At 49.4% G+C, this 17,737-nt stretch overlaps 1 protein-coding gene across 6 annotated transcripts in view; it reads left to right on the top strand.

The window, feature by feature from the left end:
• KATNIP (katanin interacting protein) overlaps positions 1-17,737 on the top strand; it is a 134,263-nt gene that overhangs the window by 19,974 nt on the left and 96,552 nt on the right. For 5 of the 6 annotated variants that reach the window (XM_090024848.1, XM_090024844.1, XM_090024847.1 and 2 more), the window contains 2 exons: positions 2,437-2,606; positions 11,371-11,465. In XM_090024848.1, the coding sequence (XP_089880974.1) occupies positions 2,437-2,606; positions 11,371-11,465 (265 nt within the window). Of the gene's footprint in view, positions 1-2,436; positions 2,614-11,370; positions 11,466-17,737 lie in introns of all 6 variants that reach the window. The other variant, XM_090024850.1, reaches the window with a different exon arrangement.

Here is a 17,737-nt window from a genome sequence, read left to right as displayed (position 1 = left end):
ATTGGTGTACAGGCAGGCAAGTTTTTCCATTGGGGGGCCTTGCCTTCCCCACAGATCCTTCCAGGGCTAGGGTACGGGTAGGTTCGCTTAAGTGCTTTAGCCTGCTAGATTTACAAGGGTTGCCTAGTGGGATAGCAGTGACAATAATCCCCCCCAACCCTTGGTGAGCTTAGTTTAAAGCCTGGTCGAGCTGGTCAGCCAGTCTGGCTGAGAAGAGCCTCCTCCCCAGCACAGTGAGGTGAAGGCCGTCTCTCCCTAGCAGACCACCACCTCTCTCACCAAAGAGCAGACTGTGATCATGAAAGCTGAATCCTTCATGATGACACCAGCACTGCAGTAACTTTGATTGACTACCTCAACCCGTCTCTCCCTCCTCAGCCCATGATCCACAACCGGGAGGAGTGAGGAAAAGACCACCTGCACCCCTAAGCCCCTCTCCCAGAGCCCTGTAGTCTCTCATGACCCAGCTGGTATTGCTCTGAGCCTTGTCATTTGTGACCACATAGATAAAGAGCATAGGGTAGTGGTCAAAGGGCTGGATAATCTTTGGTATCCTCTCTGCCATGTCCTTGATGTGGGCCCCTGGGAAGTAGCAGACCTCCCAGGCTAGGGTGTTGGGGCAGCAGATTGCTCCCTCAGTCCCCCTCAGGAGGGAGTCTCCCAGAATGACCACTTTACATTTTGTCTTAGGGAGAGTAGGGGTGAGTGATCCTCCCTTGACTGCAGGAGCTGGCATCTCTGCAGGCTCAGCTGGGGCTGCAAGAGGTTCATATCTGTTGCAAAGCCCCAGAGGGGAGGGGACCTTGGTGCAGCGGGCCTCGGGGCCTTTGACCACCTTGGTTCAACCCCCTGGTTGGATAGTATGGGAGTTCTCCAAGTCCTCCCTTGTCCTGGGTGGTGACATTGGTCTACCCTTCGCTTCCAAGGGGTGAAGGGCCTGGCAGTAGGAGTTGATCTCCTGCTCGCCCTCCCTGATGGCATGCAGTCTGTGGACTGCAGCCTGGAGCTCCTCTATCTGGTGCCCCAGAGACTTCAAAGTAGAGCAAACCCAGCAAGGGGAGGTGGCCATGTTCCTGGTCCCTTGCAGCCAAGAGCCAGGGACTCCATTTGCTTGGAGCCTGGAACCATGGGTTCTGTCTGGGTGGAGGCCTCTGAGGTGCCAGAGGGGGAGGCCACAGACTCTGAGGGGCCCCTCGGGGTGTGGTATGTGCTCATCTGCATTGTGCCACTGTAGGCTGGCTACTGATGGGACTGCCTACTCTAGGGAGCTCACTGGTAGGGCCAATGGCCCTCCTGCGCAAACTCCTGCACTAACTCATGCACCAGCACCAGAAGCATGCCTGTTTGCGCGTCCTGTTTACAAGGCTCTGGTTGCACAGCTCCTTGGGGGGCTGGGCAAAGTAGGAGCCGGAGGGGGGCATGACTCTCCTCAGCTCCCACTCAGCTGCCTCCCTGCTGGCTACGTCCCTCCCACCATGGGCCCCTGCTTACCGGCAGGCAGGCCGGGGCTCGTCAGGGATCCTGGGGTCTCTCTTGGGCTCATGGGGGTGTAGCGGATTTTCACCTGTTCGTCTCATGCTGAAGCCAGGACCTGATCATCCTTGGCCGTTATACAGAGCTCCTGTATCAGGAGCTAAGGATAACGTGGTTCCTCTAAATATGCAAAAGCTGGCAAGCATGGGAAGTGAATTCCCTCTCTCTCTCCACAAAAAAAAATCCAAAAAAAAAAATCAATTTTTGTTTGGTCTTTAGTCTCATTTTCAGGCTAATATCACAATTTTGGTATGGTCTGACTCATGATTTTTAATTTGAGTCTGGCAGTACTGTTTAAAATATAGAATGCTTTCAAATTAGTTATATGGATATCCAGGATACATTTTACTTGGAACTCATTTGACTTAGCTGAATCAAAACTGATATTCTCTGGACTAGTGCGGGGGGAAAAAAACCTTTATGATGTTTGGGTTGATTTCCATATCAAACATTGTTCTCTTTACCTGTAACTGATGTTGTAAAGCATTCCTTAATTAATACAACTTAGCAGCAAATTTCTGCTTTTTAACTTTATTTAAAAAATAAAAATAAAAATCACCAGCCATCCTGAGTTACATTTTCAGGAAAAAGTGCTCTGTGATCCAACTTATCTACACGACTTTTCAGCTGAAAAGATAGAACATTGAAAAAATTACAAGAAATTAAGAATTATTTATTTGGATATAATTTTTCTCAATCATCTACAAATGTCACAATGTCTGTAATTATAAAGGGACTGTACAGATGGTACAGCTGCTGGTGGTCATACCTAGAAACACAATTTATATTATTCTGATTGTGAATATATGCCTCTCTTTGAACAGACTCTGTGTGTGTATATTCCTTTTTAGTATGGCCTTCAGAGAATTTCATATACAAAAATGACTTTTCTTTCTATTTTAGCATATTGAGGCATTTAAAAAAAAAAGATCCCATGCAACTCAAACTGGAGCATTTAGAACAAGGATTTTCTCTCTATGTAAATGGTGCTAATTTAGAGCTGAGAAACTACCCTGGAAAATCCAGCTCACAAGCCTCTCTCAGAAGTGAGTTAAAGAGTGCAAAGAGAAATGGTGAGTGGTAAGTAAATATAATTTCCCAGTATTATTTTAAATATTTACTTTTTAAAACAATACATTTATTATTGGCATGACTACTGAGCTGCATGGAGGTCACACTGTGGCAGAGAGACAGGGTTTGGACAGATGTTCAGTTTCTCCAGGGAGAGTGACTGCTCTCTCCGGAGAAACCACAAGTATACAGAAATTCATAACTTTTCTCTCAGAGTAAAAATAGCCACTTGGGGACAGAAATAACTTGGGAACAACCTAAGTGAAGTAGCTTCCCAGAGGACATCTCTCTGGAGACAGAACTTTTGTACAAACAGCAGACACAGGGCTGACCTCCTCAATCCCAGTGTGCTTAGGTTACTTCTCCTCATTCTGACAGAGGGGAGAGAGAGTCTTAGCCAAACAGGGAGCAGAACATACCCCCTGAATGCTTTAAGCTAGAAATGCTAGGGCATGTTCTGCTCCTGGCTTGTTTCCTGCCTGAATCACATTGCAGCACTTGAGTGTAGGGAAGTATACAAGCATATGCTCTGCCCAGTCTTAGCTAGGCCCCAGCACAGAATGTGGGTGGGGAAAGGCTCTTCTGTGCACAGCACAGATCCTGCCCTCATTTTCCCTGACAATCCCTGCCTACATTCACTTACAAAAAAGCCTGCAAAGCTCTCTGGGCTGCATGCTTTAAGGACTTCTGGCAGCCAAGTGTCCATACTGCAGGCTCTTTGCTCCACTGTCTGAACTTCTGTACAGGTCAGTTTTTTTCTCTCAGGAAGACAAACCTGGGAGAGTTGCCCTGGATGATTTGAATGTGTGTACACAGCCACAGTGGCAGCTGAATCTGGTGTAAGAGGCTCCATGGTGCTGTTTCCTCAAGACCCCTGTATAGAGTATAGATACAATTCAGCTAGAAGCCTGGTTATTATTCAGCTGACCTTTAGCTGATTCAAATATTAAATGCAGACTGGATATTAAATATATTCATAACCAAGCTAACGTTATTAAATAAACTTGGGTACCTAATTTGCTACTTCCTGGACTGATATAATTGTATTTGCAGTATACACAGGGTACAGATTTCCTCCCCTTCTTTCCATCCCTGCCCCCTTTCATACTTCACTGTAGCTGGACCACAAGAATGGACATACTTATTGTACCAGGTGGGGAAAACATCCTAGGGTTGCCATGCTCTCCCCTAGTACCCCCTACCATGGCAACTTTGGGTTAAAGCACCCTCATTCTTGCCCACCACGTCTTGATCTTGTAAAAATTAAAGGGAGGTTGCCTCTTGTTCTCCTGGTCACCATTCCTCCTACCCCGATCCTTGTTTATATAACGGGGCTCCAAACACCCCAGCCTTATGAGCTATGCGTGGCTGTAACCCTGTACCACGCCCCAAGCCTTGCAGATCTACCAGACATTGTTTGGTCTTAGCTGCAGCCCTCATCACTCGCGGCACCCTCCGGCGCTCGGGCCCTCATCTCTCACCACCCCCTTGCTCTGGGGCTTCTCACACTGCCCACACTTGGGGTTTCTTACTGCCCACACTCGGGGCTGGGGCTCCCACACTGTCATGGCTCCCCTATGAGGCCTCCTCCGTCCCCTTCTAGCCTCACCCAGTCCTCCGGTCAAACAGTAAACAACACACAAGCTCCTTGGCTATAACATAACTCTAAACGCTCTGGCTCCAGCCTTCCTCTCGCCACATCAGAGATGTTCCATCCGTCCCCAATCTCGGGCCGTCCCTGCAGTTTGACCTCTACTCATTATTCACTCCAGCGGAGTTCCTTCCTCCTGGGCTGCCAGCAGGAACTCTGCCAGCCTGGCCTCAGCCTGGGACTTATGTAAGAGCCAGACCCTGCCCCTTCCGGTCAGCTGACTTCCCCTGGTTACCCTGGCAACCAGCAGCTGGGCTCCCTACTTACTGATTCACCAGTAGCAGGCACCTCAGTGCCCTGCTACACTTACAGTCTTGTAGTACGAAATACCTACCTGTTCCTCTTCCCAGTGTACTGCTATTCAGTTTAATAGATTTTTTTAAAGTCAGGAAGTATTATCATAATCCTCTATTAAGAACATCTACATAACATAGAGCCATCAGATTTCACCCTGCTCTTGCTGCATTAGCTCCGTAAATTCTGGTTGAGAGTGAACTGTTAGAAAGACTTACAACTATTTAAAGATGTCAAGTAATGGAAAATCTACCACATCCTTTAATACGTTGTTATAATGGTCCGTTAGCCTCACTTAAAAATGGGCATCATATTTCCAAGCTGTAGACTGGATTTTATCACCCAGGATGGGAGGACTGGACTTGATGGCCTGTGAGGTCCTTTCCTCTCTTTGAGCCTACATACTTTGCAGATAAAGCCATAATGAAATTGAAAAGATGGAAGCTGAAGCTCAAATTCAGAGTTCTGTATTATCAATCTTCTTTTCAAGTAGGTGCTTACTGACCAATAAAACCACTTCATAAATAATGAATCCTGATGCACAGATTTTGTATCAGAAGTTGGTACACTGAAGTTGATTGAGCTCCTTATGTCTCTTAGTGGAAGGTGGGATATCCAAGCCTGTATTCCACAGAATGGTTACACCTTTTTTCCTAGGGGAAGGATTGCATCTGTTAGCAGGCTATTACAATACACCTATTGACCTACCTGCCCATATTTTCATTTGAGCAGTTAAATTATATATTTTTGTACTTAGAATGTATGAATCCAGTAGGATTAAAGTTCTATTAGATCTGGCCAATCTGGCTAGATAAATTACTGCTACTAAAATAATTTTATTAGTCATTGATCTGGCCACATCACCTCTCTCTGTGTCCTTCACTGACTCCTCTTTCTCTACTATCCAAAAGCATAGATTCATAGAAGTAGGGTCGGAAGGGACCTTGTCAGGTCCAACCCCCTGCCCTGGGCAGGAGAGAAAACCGGGCTCAAATGACCCCAGCCAGGTAGACATCAAGTCTCCTCTTAAAGACCCTCAGGGCAGGAGCCATCACCACTTCCCTTGGAAGTTGGTTCCAGATCCTAACAGCCCTGACTGTGAAGTAGTGCCTTCGGATGTCCAGTCTAAACCTACTCTCTAACAACTTGTGGCCATTATTTCCTTGTTACCCCAAGGGGCGCTAGGGGGAACAAGTTCTCTCCCAAACCCTGCTGGTCTCCCCTAGTGAGTTTGTAGATGGCCACCAGGTCCCCCCTCAGCCTTCTCTTGCGAAGGCTGAACAGATTAAGGTCCCATAGCCTTTCTTCGTAGGGTCTGCCCTGCTTTCCCTGGATCATGCAGGTGGCCCTCCTCTGGACCCTCTCAATGCTGTCCACATCCCTCCTGAAGTGTGGTGCCCAGAACTGAACACAGTACTCCAGCTATGGCCTGACCAGTATCGCATGGAGGGGGAGGATCACCTCCTTGGCCCTACATGAGATGCATATGTGGATGCACAACAAGGTACAGTTAGCCCTACTGACCGTAACCTTGCATTGTTGGTCCATGTTCACCTTGGAGTCAGTAATGACTCCAAGAGCTCTTTCTGCCACCGTGCTCCTGAGAATGTTGTTTCCCAGCTTATAAGTGTGCTGCTGGTTCCTACTGCCCAAGTGCAGCACCCTGCACTTATCAGTATTGAAACCCATCCTATTTTCATTAGTCCACCCCGTAACCTGTCTAGGTCCTGCTGTAATCTGTCCTTCCCTACTAGCGTGCCCACCTCACCCCAAATCTTGGTATCATCAACAAATTTAAACAGGCTGCTTTTCACCCCGTCATCCAAGTCACTAATAAAGAAATTGAACAGTGCAGGCCCAAGGACCGAGCCCTGGGGGATTCCACTGCCCACTTCCTTCCAGGTCGAAAAAGACCCATCCACCACTATCCTCTGAGTATGACCCTTCAGCCAATTTGCAATCCATCTGACTGTGTAGGCATCAATACCACAGCCACCTAGTTTTTTAATGAGAATGGGGTGGGAGACGGTGTTAAAGGCCTTGCTGAAGTCTAGAAAGACTATATCCACTGCGACACCTGCATCCAATGCCTTTGTGACCTGATCATAGAAGGCATCCAGGTTGGTCTGACAGGACCTGCCCCTAATGAAACTGTGCTGGTTGCCCTTGAGCATCATCCCTGCTGCTGGCCCATCACAGATGTGCTCCTTGATAATCTTCTCAAAGAGTTTCCCCAGGATTGAAGTAAGACTAATGGGCCTATAGTTACCCAGGTCCTCCCTCTTCCCTTTTTTAAAGATGGGGACCACGTTGGCCTTCTTCCAGTCACATGGCACCTGGTCAGAGCACCACGAGTGCTCGTAAAGCCGTGACAGGGGCCCCGCAATAACCCCTGCCAATTCCCTCAACACCCTGGGGTGGAGAGCATCTGGACCTGCTGATTTGAACATGTCCAGCCTCTCCAGAAGCTCTCTAACCCAGTCCTCCCCAACCTTAGGCCTGGCGGCGTTTCTCCTAAGTCCATCTGGAACCTTGGTCTGGGAGTCCCGGTCCCTGCACACAAAAATGGTGGCGAAGAATTTGTTTGAGAGGTCTTCTTTCTCCTCTGGTGCAACCACCAGATTGCCAAGCATATCCTGCAGGGGCGCCACATTACCCGGTGCCTTCTTCATTCTCCCTATATATTTAAAAAAGGACTTTTTATTATCTTTGATCCTTGATGCTAGCCCTAGCTCCGTATCTGCCTTAGCTTGTCTAACAGCCCCCCTACAAACCTGAGCAGTGGAGGCATACTCCTCTTTGGTGATGGCCCCTCCCTTCCAGCGGGTGTACCCCTCCTTTTTGGCAATCAGGCATTCACGAATGTCCTTGCTGAGCCAGGGGGGCTTTTGGGCACTCTTGCCCCCTTTGCTTCTTGTTGGGATTGTCACCCCTTGGGCTCTGAGTATCGTCTCTTTAAGGAACGATCACTCATCTCGGGCCCTGAGTTCCCCTACTCTGTAGGACCTCATTGCCTCTCCCACTAATCTCAACTCATTGAAGTTGGCCCTCTTAAAGTCTAGGGCTACTGCCTTGCTGCAGGCCCTTGATACCCTGCGCCGGATGGTAAATTCCAGCAAGCGATGATTGCTATCGCCCAGATGGTCGAGGACCTGGAGCCCTCTTACCAGGTCGTCACCTGTGGCCAGGCCCAGGTGCAGCAGGGCATTCCCCCTGGTAGGACTGTGCACCTCCTGGGTTAAGTGGAGGTCCTGTATCTCGGCCAGGAACCTCTGTGAGTGGTCTGACTTGGCTGACTGCTCCTTCCAGGAGTGTCCAGGTAATTTAGATCACCCATGACAACTATATCCCTTGCCTTAAGTGCTTCCGCAAGCTGACCCGAGAATTCACGGTCCAGCTCTTCCCCTTGGTTGGGAGGTCTGTAGTAGACCCCCACCATTAAGTCCCTTTCCCCACGAGCCCCCTGTATCCTAACCCAGAGCATTTCACCCTGCCCCTCCTGACTCCATCCTGCTGGTAGAGGATGTGTATAACTATTTGTCTTCACCTTTAAATATGTTCATGACCTAACTCCACCCTATATTGCTGCTCTAATACATTCTGGGGCTGACTGGGTGCATCTACATGAGACACTTTAGTGCACAGTAAAACATCAGCAACCAAGCAGGCAGTTACTGCACAGTAAATTACTCTATTGTGCAGTTAGTTTACAGCCTGCAAATACACGTGTAGATGCTGACTGGGAGCAGATTTGCTCCTAGTCAGCCCCCCACCAGGGGGCCACCCTCAGGCTTGCCCCAGAGGCATGAGCTTGGAGTTTCTCCACGCCAGGGCTGAGAGAGCTCTTTGCCTGCCCCTAGCCTTTAAACTCCTGGCATACCCCTGGGGCCTGTGCCACCTGCTGCCTGCCTCTGGCCATTGGGTTCCACAGCAGCAGGCTCACAGGACCCAGAGGTTGCCCCCGAGCCAGCTTCACCACCTCCCCCATGCTGTGCCCCTAGGCTGCAGGCACGTGCAGAGGCCTGTCAGCACCCAGAGTCTCAAGCAGAGCCTCCGAAGGCCATTGAAGGAGCTATGATACATACTTCTTGCCACCTGAATGGTCAGTTAGGGTCAGCTAAACCTTCATCCCTTCCAGCATAAATCCCAGGCCCAGACAAGGATGTGCATGGGCAATGAGGCTGAACTTTATATCTAGACTGTTCATCCTTGGTCTGTGCTGCCTATACTGATAAACTCACTGGATAGCTGACCCAGCTTGCCCATGGACCCTGAGTTTGGCCTGACCTTTTGGCTCCCTGACCAAACTCTGGTATGATCTCTTGGATACCTAACCTGACTAGACTCCTGACCTTGTGCTCTGCCTGACCCTCTGGATCTCTGACTTGGTTCCACAGACAGATCTCTTGGCTTTTGGCTTTCTGGCTTCCCAGCGCATGGAATCTGCACACTCCCCTCACATCTTGGCTGCTTCTCTTGTCCCTGGATGACCCTAAGACATGGCTGCCTATGGCCTGGTATAACAAGATCCGTCTACAAACAGGAACGAAAGCAACTAAATTATTTCCAAGTCGTATCTCTAGTTAGTTTAGTTACCTCAAGCTTGGGCTCTGGCTTGTCTGAGTGCACTGCAGAGGGCACCCTCAGTTAGATATCACTACCTCATTTTAGTGCATGTAGAGTGGAAGCAGTGTTTGCTCTTTTGAATAATCTTTTCCTCTTGGCAGAGCTCTCAGAAGGGTGTGGAAGCTGTAGAAACACCCTAAGGTCAAGCTGCCCCTGGTGTACCACAAAATTCTATCTACATGCCCGACTCTGTCAACTACCTTACAAAAATTTCTACACTTAAAAAAAAAATCAGCAGTTGCCTGTATTCTATAGTATGGTCTTGAACACATGTCTTTGGCCCTGGATCAGTATAAAAGTAGAATAAGGATTATTATATAAGGACACAAGGAGTGTGTCTACATGTGCATTAAGGCACTTTTCCTAGTGCACATTAAATTTAATACGTCCAATATGAGGTACTAAAGCAAGGGCAGGCAGTTATTTTGGGCAGGGGCCATTTACTCAGTTTTGGCAAGCTGTTGAGGGCTGCATGGGTAGCCCTGCACCTTGACAGGTGCCCTGACCCCATGTCACCATCTTGGGACCAATGTCTCAGGGTCAGCACTGGTGGGACCCAGAATGGGGCACAGGCTGGCAGGGGTCTGTGGAGCTGGGCTGGGCTGCACCAGCAGGAAGAGGGGGGAGCTAGCCCAGCTCCATGGAGCTCCTGCTGGCTGGGACCCTGTACTCCTGCCACCCTGCTCTGGGCTCTGCTCGCTCTGGCCCCGGGACACCGGTGGGAGCCCCATGCACCCGCTCACTCCCAGTGTCCCCCTGCCCTGCAGTACAGGTGGGGGGCAGTGTGCAGCCCTGACCCCCTGCTTCCCAGCAGGGAACGAGCTGGTGCTGAGCATGGGGGAAAAGCAGCCCCTCCCCCGCCCCATGGCCAGCGCTCCCTGCTGCAGCCATTTACAGCCTGCACAAGCCTGTCCTTAGCAGGTGCAAGCAGCCCCACGTGGGCTGCAAGTGGCTGTAGCGTGGGGCGCTGGCCACATGGCGGGGGAGGGCTGTTTTTCCCTGCGCTCAGCACCAGCTTGTAACCTGCCACAGCTGCCAGCCTGGGCCCCATGCCGGCTCTGGGCTCGCCCGTGGGGCTGCGCTGCGACGGCAGCAGCTGTGGCCCTCCCGCTTACCACACTGGGCAGCGTTTGCCACCACCACCTCTGGGCTGGCCAGTGCATGAGCTCCAGGTGAGCAGCAGCAGTAGCAAGCACTGCCTGGCGCAGCAAGTGGCAGGGGAGGGGGCCGCTTTTCCCCGGGCTGCTTTTTCCCAGTCTCCTTCCCTGCCCTCCTCTCCACCCCTTACCTGAGTTTCTGGCACCAGTGCAGCCACGTGGTCCCAGGCAGAAGCCCCTTCTTAAGCTTCCAGCTGTGGGGGTGGGGCTGGGTGGGCCCTGCTGTTGCGGGAGCCTGCCAGACTTCCTCTGGGTCCTACTGCTCCTGTTTCCTGTCATTTTTGACAGGAACCAAAGATAGATGAATATTAATTTTCTAAATTTTTAAGGGGCCTTGCAGACTGGGTAGAATGGCCCATGGGCCATATTTTGCCCACCCCTGTACTAAAGAAATGTACATTAGGCTGCTTAATGTGCAGTAACAAATGTGCTCAGTTTTTAAATGACACTTAATGTGCATGGTTTTTTACATTATATTTTTATGTAATAGCACTTTTTTTACATGATGCTTTAATTTGGCGAAATAGGCTAGTGCTCATTAAAATTTATGTGTAGACATTCCCAGTGTAAAGAGGCAGTTGTAGAGGGAAATGAATCAAGCCCCAGCCACAGTAGATCTGAGACAATCCTCCTAAAACTAGGACAGTCTTTGAAACTGGGCCTTTTGATGATTTTTCTTATGAACAGGAGAGAGAGATGCTGATTTGCTGAGTCAGATTTGTAGACACTCATTTTGGATGGCAGCAGTTTTATTTAAATTTTCAACGTGTTGCCTTTACTTCTTCCTTTCATTCACTTCAAAGAGGATGAAATTCAATGATCTTCATGTACTGTAATATTAACTTGGGTATTCTGAGGTAATTAAAGAAATTTGTTGGTAATTTGACACTAGTAATTTTGTTCTGACCAGTTTATATTTTAATTTGTGTTTCACAAAAAGTTAATATACTTAATATCTAAGAAATCTTATAACTAGTCTGAAAGAATTTTAGTGAGGCCATGTATTATCAAATACCATCTTTCTAATTCATGTTTCAGATTCTGTACCACCAGTTCAAATAAAAGAACTTAAACCGTTAGAATGCAGAGCACAGACTGCACCAAGCAAAATTCAACGTAAAGGATGGCTTCAGGTACGGGGTAGTGCAGAAAAATGTATTATTATTCCTATCTCTAGTAGTGCTCCTTGCTCTAGTGTTAGGTCTATATAAGTACAGTTTCCTTAGCCTGAGCTGTAATCAGTATGTCATTCTTGCATCATTGCACAGCAGCCCATATTACATATTGGTGGTTGACATTCTGTCTCCAGGGAAGAGTCTCATCAGCAGCCTCACAGTTGTTTGCTTTACATTGGAAAACAGTAACTTCTAAAAACTTGCACATAATCAAATTAACTCAATATGCTGGTAAATTTTAAATGAAATACAATGTGGTAGAGTGTTTTTGGAGACACTTGCAACAAGATGGCTACCCTTACCATAAGCAGTTGGTGTCTGTAGTTTCTATGGCATAACTCAAATAAAATATGAGTGCTCAGGACTAATAGTATTTTTAATGATATCTTTATAGTGTGAGACAGAGAAGGAGCCACCAGGCTCCAAAGCTTCCAGGCTAATCAAAGGCTCAGCGGCCCCAGGTCCGCAGCCCCAAGGAGCCCGGCAGAAATCTTCCTTACCCAGGTGTGTCAGGAAGGGAGGGGCAGAGAACTCCCGCGCTGGTATAAAGAAGAGTCCGGGACGGGAAAGCTGGAGGAGCACAGAACCGGAAAGAGGAGGAGGAGGAGCGAACCGGCACACGCTGCAGGGAACTCTGAAAGCAACGTGGAGTGCTGGTAGGAGACTCTTGCAGAGAGTAAAAACCCCAGCAGGGGTTTAGGGCCAAGTCTACTGGCCCTGCAGGGAGCAGAACTGTTTGTTTACATGCCGGGAGCTGGTGGAGCCCGGCAGGGAGAATGGTACAGTAATAACCCTAATAGAGAGGCACTATTGACTTTCGTGGTACCATAATGAATATAAAAGAGGCACAAGCCAATAAGATGGACTGAAGGTGCTAAAATAAATCATGGCGATCTCCACAAGAGGCTCTCAGAGAGAGAGAGAGCCACCAAAGAGGGACTGACCACACGAAGGTCAATTTTGGTTTAGATCGTGGCTGCAAACAGCAGGAGCGGTAACACAGGCCAGGAGAGCCTTCTTTGTTACCTCGTTTTCTTTTTGGTCTTTTGTTGGTTGTTTGATTGGATCAGAGGACACATGGCCGGACCAACTGGCTGGCCAGAACCCGGTGGAACAGGCGAGGGTGTAGGGGTGGCGGAGAGCTCAGGAACGTGGGACCCTGCGGGATGTCGGTGAGACTACTAATTGGACTACACGTGCAGGTACATGAAACAACTCCATTAACATCAGGTCATGGCAGGAAAAACATGGTGTGTAGATCATCAATTAGAACCAATAACACCCTAGTTGAGTGGCAGGTGGCGCCCTACAGGTCTACAAGGGACGGCAATACCTGACATTGGTGCATTGGCCCAGAAGTCGGCAGTGGTCTCCAAAGAGGGATAAAAATAGAGCATCAAACAGTATTGACAGGGACAGAATCCCCGCAACAGACCATGAGCCTGATGGCACAGGTACTACAGCAGAAGCCGCAGCAGGCATCAAGGCAGACAGCTATACAGGAGCACCTGCTCCAGCAACAGGGTTGGGCACAAAGAGGCCCGTGAGACATGAGGATGCCCAAAATAACTAAAGAGGATGATCCAGAGGCCTTTTTAGAAATTTTTGAAAGGACAGCCATAGCGTCTGGACTGGAAAAGGTGAGATGGACTGGACAATTAGGGGTCCTGTTGATTGGACAGGCTCAGGTGGCCTATAGGGCCATGATCTGGTTAGACACCCAGGACTATGATAGGGTGAAGAGCGAGATATTACAAAGGCTTAATATAACCCCAGAAAGACACCGGCAGGCGTTTAGAGAGTGGAAATGAAGAGAAGAAAAAATACCCCGACTTCTGTGGCAAAGCCTTATAGCTCTCATGAATAAATGGCTTAAACCCGAGGTCAATTCGAAAGAAGAAATTTGCGACCAAATATTGTTGGAACAGTTTATAGCGGACTTGGAGGAAGACACCCAGAGATGGGTGATATGCCATTGCCCCAAGTCTTCCCAAGAAGCCCTGCAATCGGTGGAACACTTTGATATGGCCCAAGGAGAAATGCAGCAGGATTGAGGTACAAGAGGGACAGGGACAGGCTATCAGCAAGAAGCAAACCAAAAAGGTGAAAAAGAGAATAAAGGAAACAAGAAAGGAAGTCCTGCAGGGCCGGTCTGCTTCACCTGCGGGAGAAGGGGTCATATAGCCTGAAACTGTTCCCGGGGTTTACGGCAGATACCAGGACCAAGAGGAACCACAACAGAACCCGCAGACCATTATACAGGGCCAGGGGAAGCACAGGAGGCGGAACAGATGGACTGTGGTGTGGGGACTGACAGTTCGACAGGTATGGTACAACCCCTACCCGAGGTGACTGTGTGGGTGGAAGGCCAGATGGTCCAGGCCATGGTTGATACTGGGTGCGCCCAATATATGGTTCGCCCATCGTTGATTGTCTGGAAACAAGCCCCGAGTTATGCCGGCATGCAGATGGTCTGCCTCCATAGACAAAAGGCATACTATGGAAGTTGTTTATTGCACATGCAGGTCAATGGGGTCAGCAGAAGAATCCTGGTGGGCTTGGAAGAAAAGATTTTGTACCCTATGATATTGGGTAGAGACTGGCCAGAAATTTTTGAAGTTTTAGCATCGCTCCATAACTCCGAGGGCACTAGGGAAGGATTAGTTGGGGCAGGTCAAGAGACGGAAGAAGAACTGGAGATAAGCACTGGCCAGTAGCAGTCAATTCCATGAGGCCCAGGAGAGTGATGAAGAACTGAGGGCCTTAACGGAACACAAGTGTCATAGGGCGGGGACCCAGGAGCGGCTGTGATCTCTCCTGGCGCCCCCTACCGTGCCAAGTAGGTGTCTATGCACCCTCGTTATCTTTCCTGCCATGCCTTGCTGGTAAATATTATAAAAGGGAGGCTGCCTTTTACCCTCTTGAGCACGGTGCCCTTTGTCCCGTGTAGGTCAATCTAGTGCATCCAGCCCTGTGGGCTGTGCGTGGCTCCTACCACCCTTAATACCATGCCCCAAGCCTCTCAGTTGTCCCGGATGTTGTTGTATCTATGGTCTTTCCTTAGCGGCCCTCTCCAAGGCCTCTACCCATACGCTCATCCTCCCCAGGTTTCTTATTCCTGTACTCGCCCTCCCTCGGGCTTCTTATTCCTGTACTCGCCCTCTCCGGGCTTCTACCCGTACGCTCGCCCTCTCCGGGCTTCTTATTTCAGTATGCCCTCCCTGGGGCTTATCCCGATATGAGTGCCAGTCGCCCTCCCTGGGGCTTATCCCGATACGAGTGCCAGTCGCCCTCCTTGGGGCTTCTTATTCCCGAGCGCCCCCTCTGGGGCTTCTATGCTCACGCTCACGATCGGGGCTCAGGGGGCCTTAGCTGTGCCTGGCCCCCAGACCCGCCTTCTCAGATCACTCACCTGCACTGGGCTCCTCGCCCCACACGACACTGCCCCGCTGGGGCCGGGGTCTATGCCACCCCAAAACACAGCACCCTCTTCGGTGCCAGGAACTCCAGCGCTACTGGGGAGCTCCCATGAGGCCTCCTCCAACCCCTACGGCCTCACCTGGTCCTCCGGTGTAACACAACAAACAAAACCATTGACCGTCTGGCCCCAACTCAAACTCAGGCCTCCTGGCCAAACATAAACCCTACACCATCATGCTCTTTATCTTCCCCCCAAATCCCTACCAGGGGCTCCTCTGCCTGGTATTCTCACTCATGAACTGCTCAGGTCATCACGCTTCCCCACCTCTGCCTACTCCTAGCAGACCTCCATCTTCTATGACTGCCAGAAGGGAACTGCCTTCTTCCTCAGCCCAGGCTTTTTATATGGGCCAGGCCCTGCCCCTTTCTGGTCAGCTGACCTCCGGGGTTGCCCCAGCAACCCACACCTGTCCTTCTCTAGGAGCAGGCACTCCAGTGCCCTGTGACACATCTCCCTCTCTCAAGTTTGAGTCTTACTAGGAGCGGGGCGCGGAAGTGCCCTGCGACACCGAGCAAGCGAGAATCGACCAGCAGGTAATGCTCCCTGAACAAAATAACCCAGTGTCCCGGTGTGAGATATGTAACTGTCTATTATACTGGATTAAGCGGGGTAAAGCTGAAGGGGAGGAGGCGGCACAGTTAATTATACCCAGACCTTACGGAGAGCCACTTCTACACTTAGCTCATAGGAATCCCTTGGGGGGACATCTAGGCAAAAATAAGACCGAAGCCTGCCTAGCTAGATGGTGTTTTTGGCCCCACATGTATGAGGAAATGGAAGGATTCTGTCGAGTCTGTGAAATATGTCAGAAGGTGAGCGCTTATAAGCCCCCCAAGGCACCATTGCAGCTGATGCCGGTGGTTAGAGAGCCTTTTGCTAGGGTGGCTTTAGACGTAGTAGGCCCTTTGCCTCGAAGTGTAGCGGGACACCAGTTTGTTTTAGTGCTAGTAGATTATGCGACTAGGTTCCCGGAGGCTATCCCGTTGCAAGCAGTGACAGGATCCAGGGTTGCGGAAGAACTAATGAAATGGGTGGCAAAATTTGGTATCCCTAGGGAGATTATTACTGACCTGGGGTCTAATTTTATGTCCCTAGTATTGGGTTCCATGTGTAAAGTGTTACAGATCAGTCATTTAAGGACAGCAGTGTACCACCCCCAAACAAATGGTCTGGTGGAATGCTTTAACGGTACCCTTAAAGGGATGTTGCGCCGATATGCCCAGCTAGAACCGAAAAAATGGAACTCGATGGTCCCCTCTTTGCTGTTTGCAATTAGGGATGCCCCGCAAGTATCGCTGGGGTATTCCCCTTTTGAATTAACCTTTGGACACAGGCCCAGGTGTCTGTTAGACGTAGTGAGAGAAGGGTGGGAGGCAGACCCGAACGCAGGAAGAGGGGCATTGGAGTATGTGTGGGTTTTAAAAGAGCGCCTCCAGTTGATAAGGGAGGTGGCACAAGAGAACTTGAAATAGGCACAAAGCAAACAAAAGGAGAGATATGATATGCATGCTAAGGAGAGGGAGTTAAAAGTGGGGCAAACAGTGTTGGTGCTGTTGCCCAACTCAACAAGTAAATTCTTGACCTGTTGGCAAGGCCCTTTCACGGTACTAAGAAGGGTAGGACCTGTAGATTACAAGGAATTACGCACAGGGGCCAAGAGAGAGAAACAGGTATATCACATAAATCTTCTAAAAGAGTGGCATGAGCCGGAGGGCCTATTGATTTCTCCTGATCCCGAGCCAGAGGAATTTGGGCGCCAGGTTACAGACAATCCAGGAGACTCCAGAGATGGTGATAGGGTCCTCGTGGGGAGACAATTGGAGGTAGGACAGCAGAAACAGCTGCAAGGCTTAATCAAAGAGTTTGGGGATGTCTTCACGGATAGGCTGGGGAAAGCTGCAAGGGTTGAACATAAAATTGTGACCAAAGAGGGTCAGGTAGTATGAGAGAAATGGCAGAGGATCCCATACCATATATGTACCAACCGATTAAAGAAGAGCTCAGGGGATCATCACACCATCATGCAGTCCATGGCGTAGTCCATTAGTAGCCATGACCAAACTCGATGGGAGTCTGCCGCTATGCATAGATTTTCGTAAACTAAATGCCCTGATGCAATTTGATGCGTTTCCCATGCCGCAGGTGAGCGAATTAGTAGAGTGTATAGGTCAGGCGAAGTTTATATCAACGTTAGATTTATCTAAAGGCTATTGGCAAGTGCCTTTGAGAAAGGAAGACCAACCCAAGACCACCTTCGGTACACCATGGGGCCTTTTTGAATTTAAAAGCATGCCATTTGGGCTTAATGGGGCGGCAGCCACTTTCCAGAGGCTGATTGACTGAGTACTTGCTCCACATCAAGGTTACACTTCCGCATATATTGATGACATCATAATTTAGACAGAATCATGGGAACAACATCTAAGGGCTTTAAGGGCTATCTTACTCAAGCTTAGGCAAACAGGACTGATGGCGAACCCAAAGAAGTGTGTGCTGGGAAAGAGGGAAACCAAATATTTAGGATTTTTAGTGGGGCAAGGACAAGTGAGACCCCTCACTGACAAAGTGAAAGCGATTAGAGAATATTCGGCTCCTACGACAAAGAAGCAAATGCAGGCCTTCTTAGGGCTTCTAAGTTACTACTGGAGGTTTAAACCTAAGTTTGCAGAGATAACAACCCCTTTAGTTGAGACGATTAAGGGCAGGAGGTCGTATGGCATCGAATGGAACGCGGATTGACAGAGAGCCT

This window comes from Crocodylus siamensis, chromosome 12 (assembly GCF_052110815.1).
Source record: "Crocodylus siamensis isolate JL-2025a chromosome 12, ASM5211081v1, whole genome shotgun sequence".
Taxonomy (NCBI): Eukaryota; Metazoa; Chordata; order Crocodylia; family Crocodylidae; genus Crocodylus; species Crocodylus siamensis.
The sequence above is the reverse complement of the archived record's forward strand: the minus strand, read 5'-3'. Positions and strand labels throughout refer to the sequence as shown.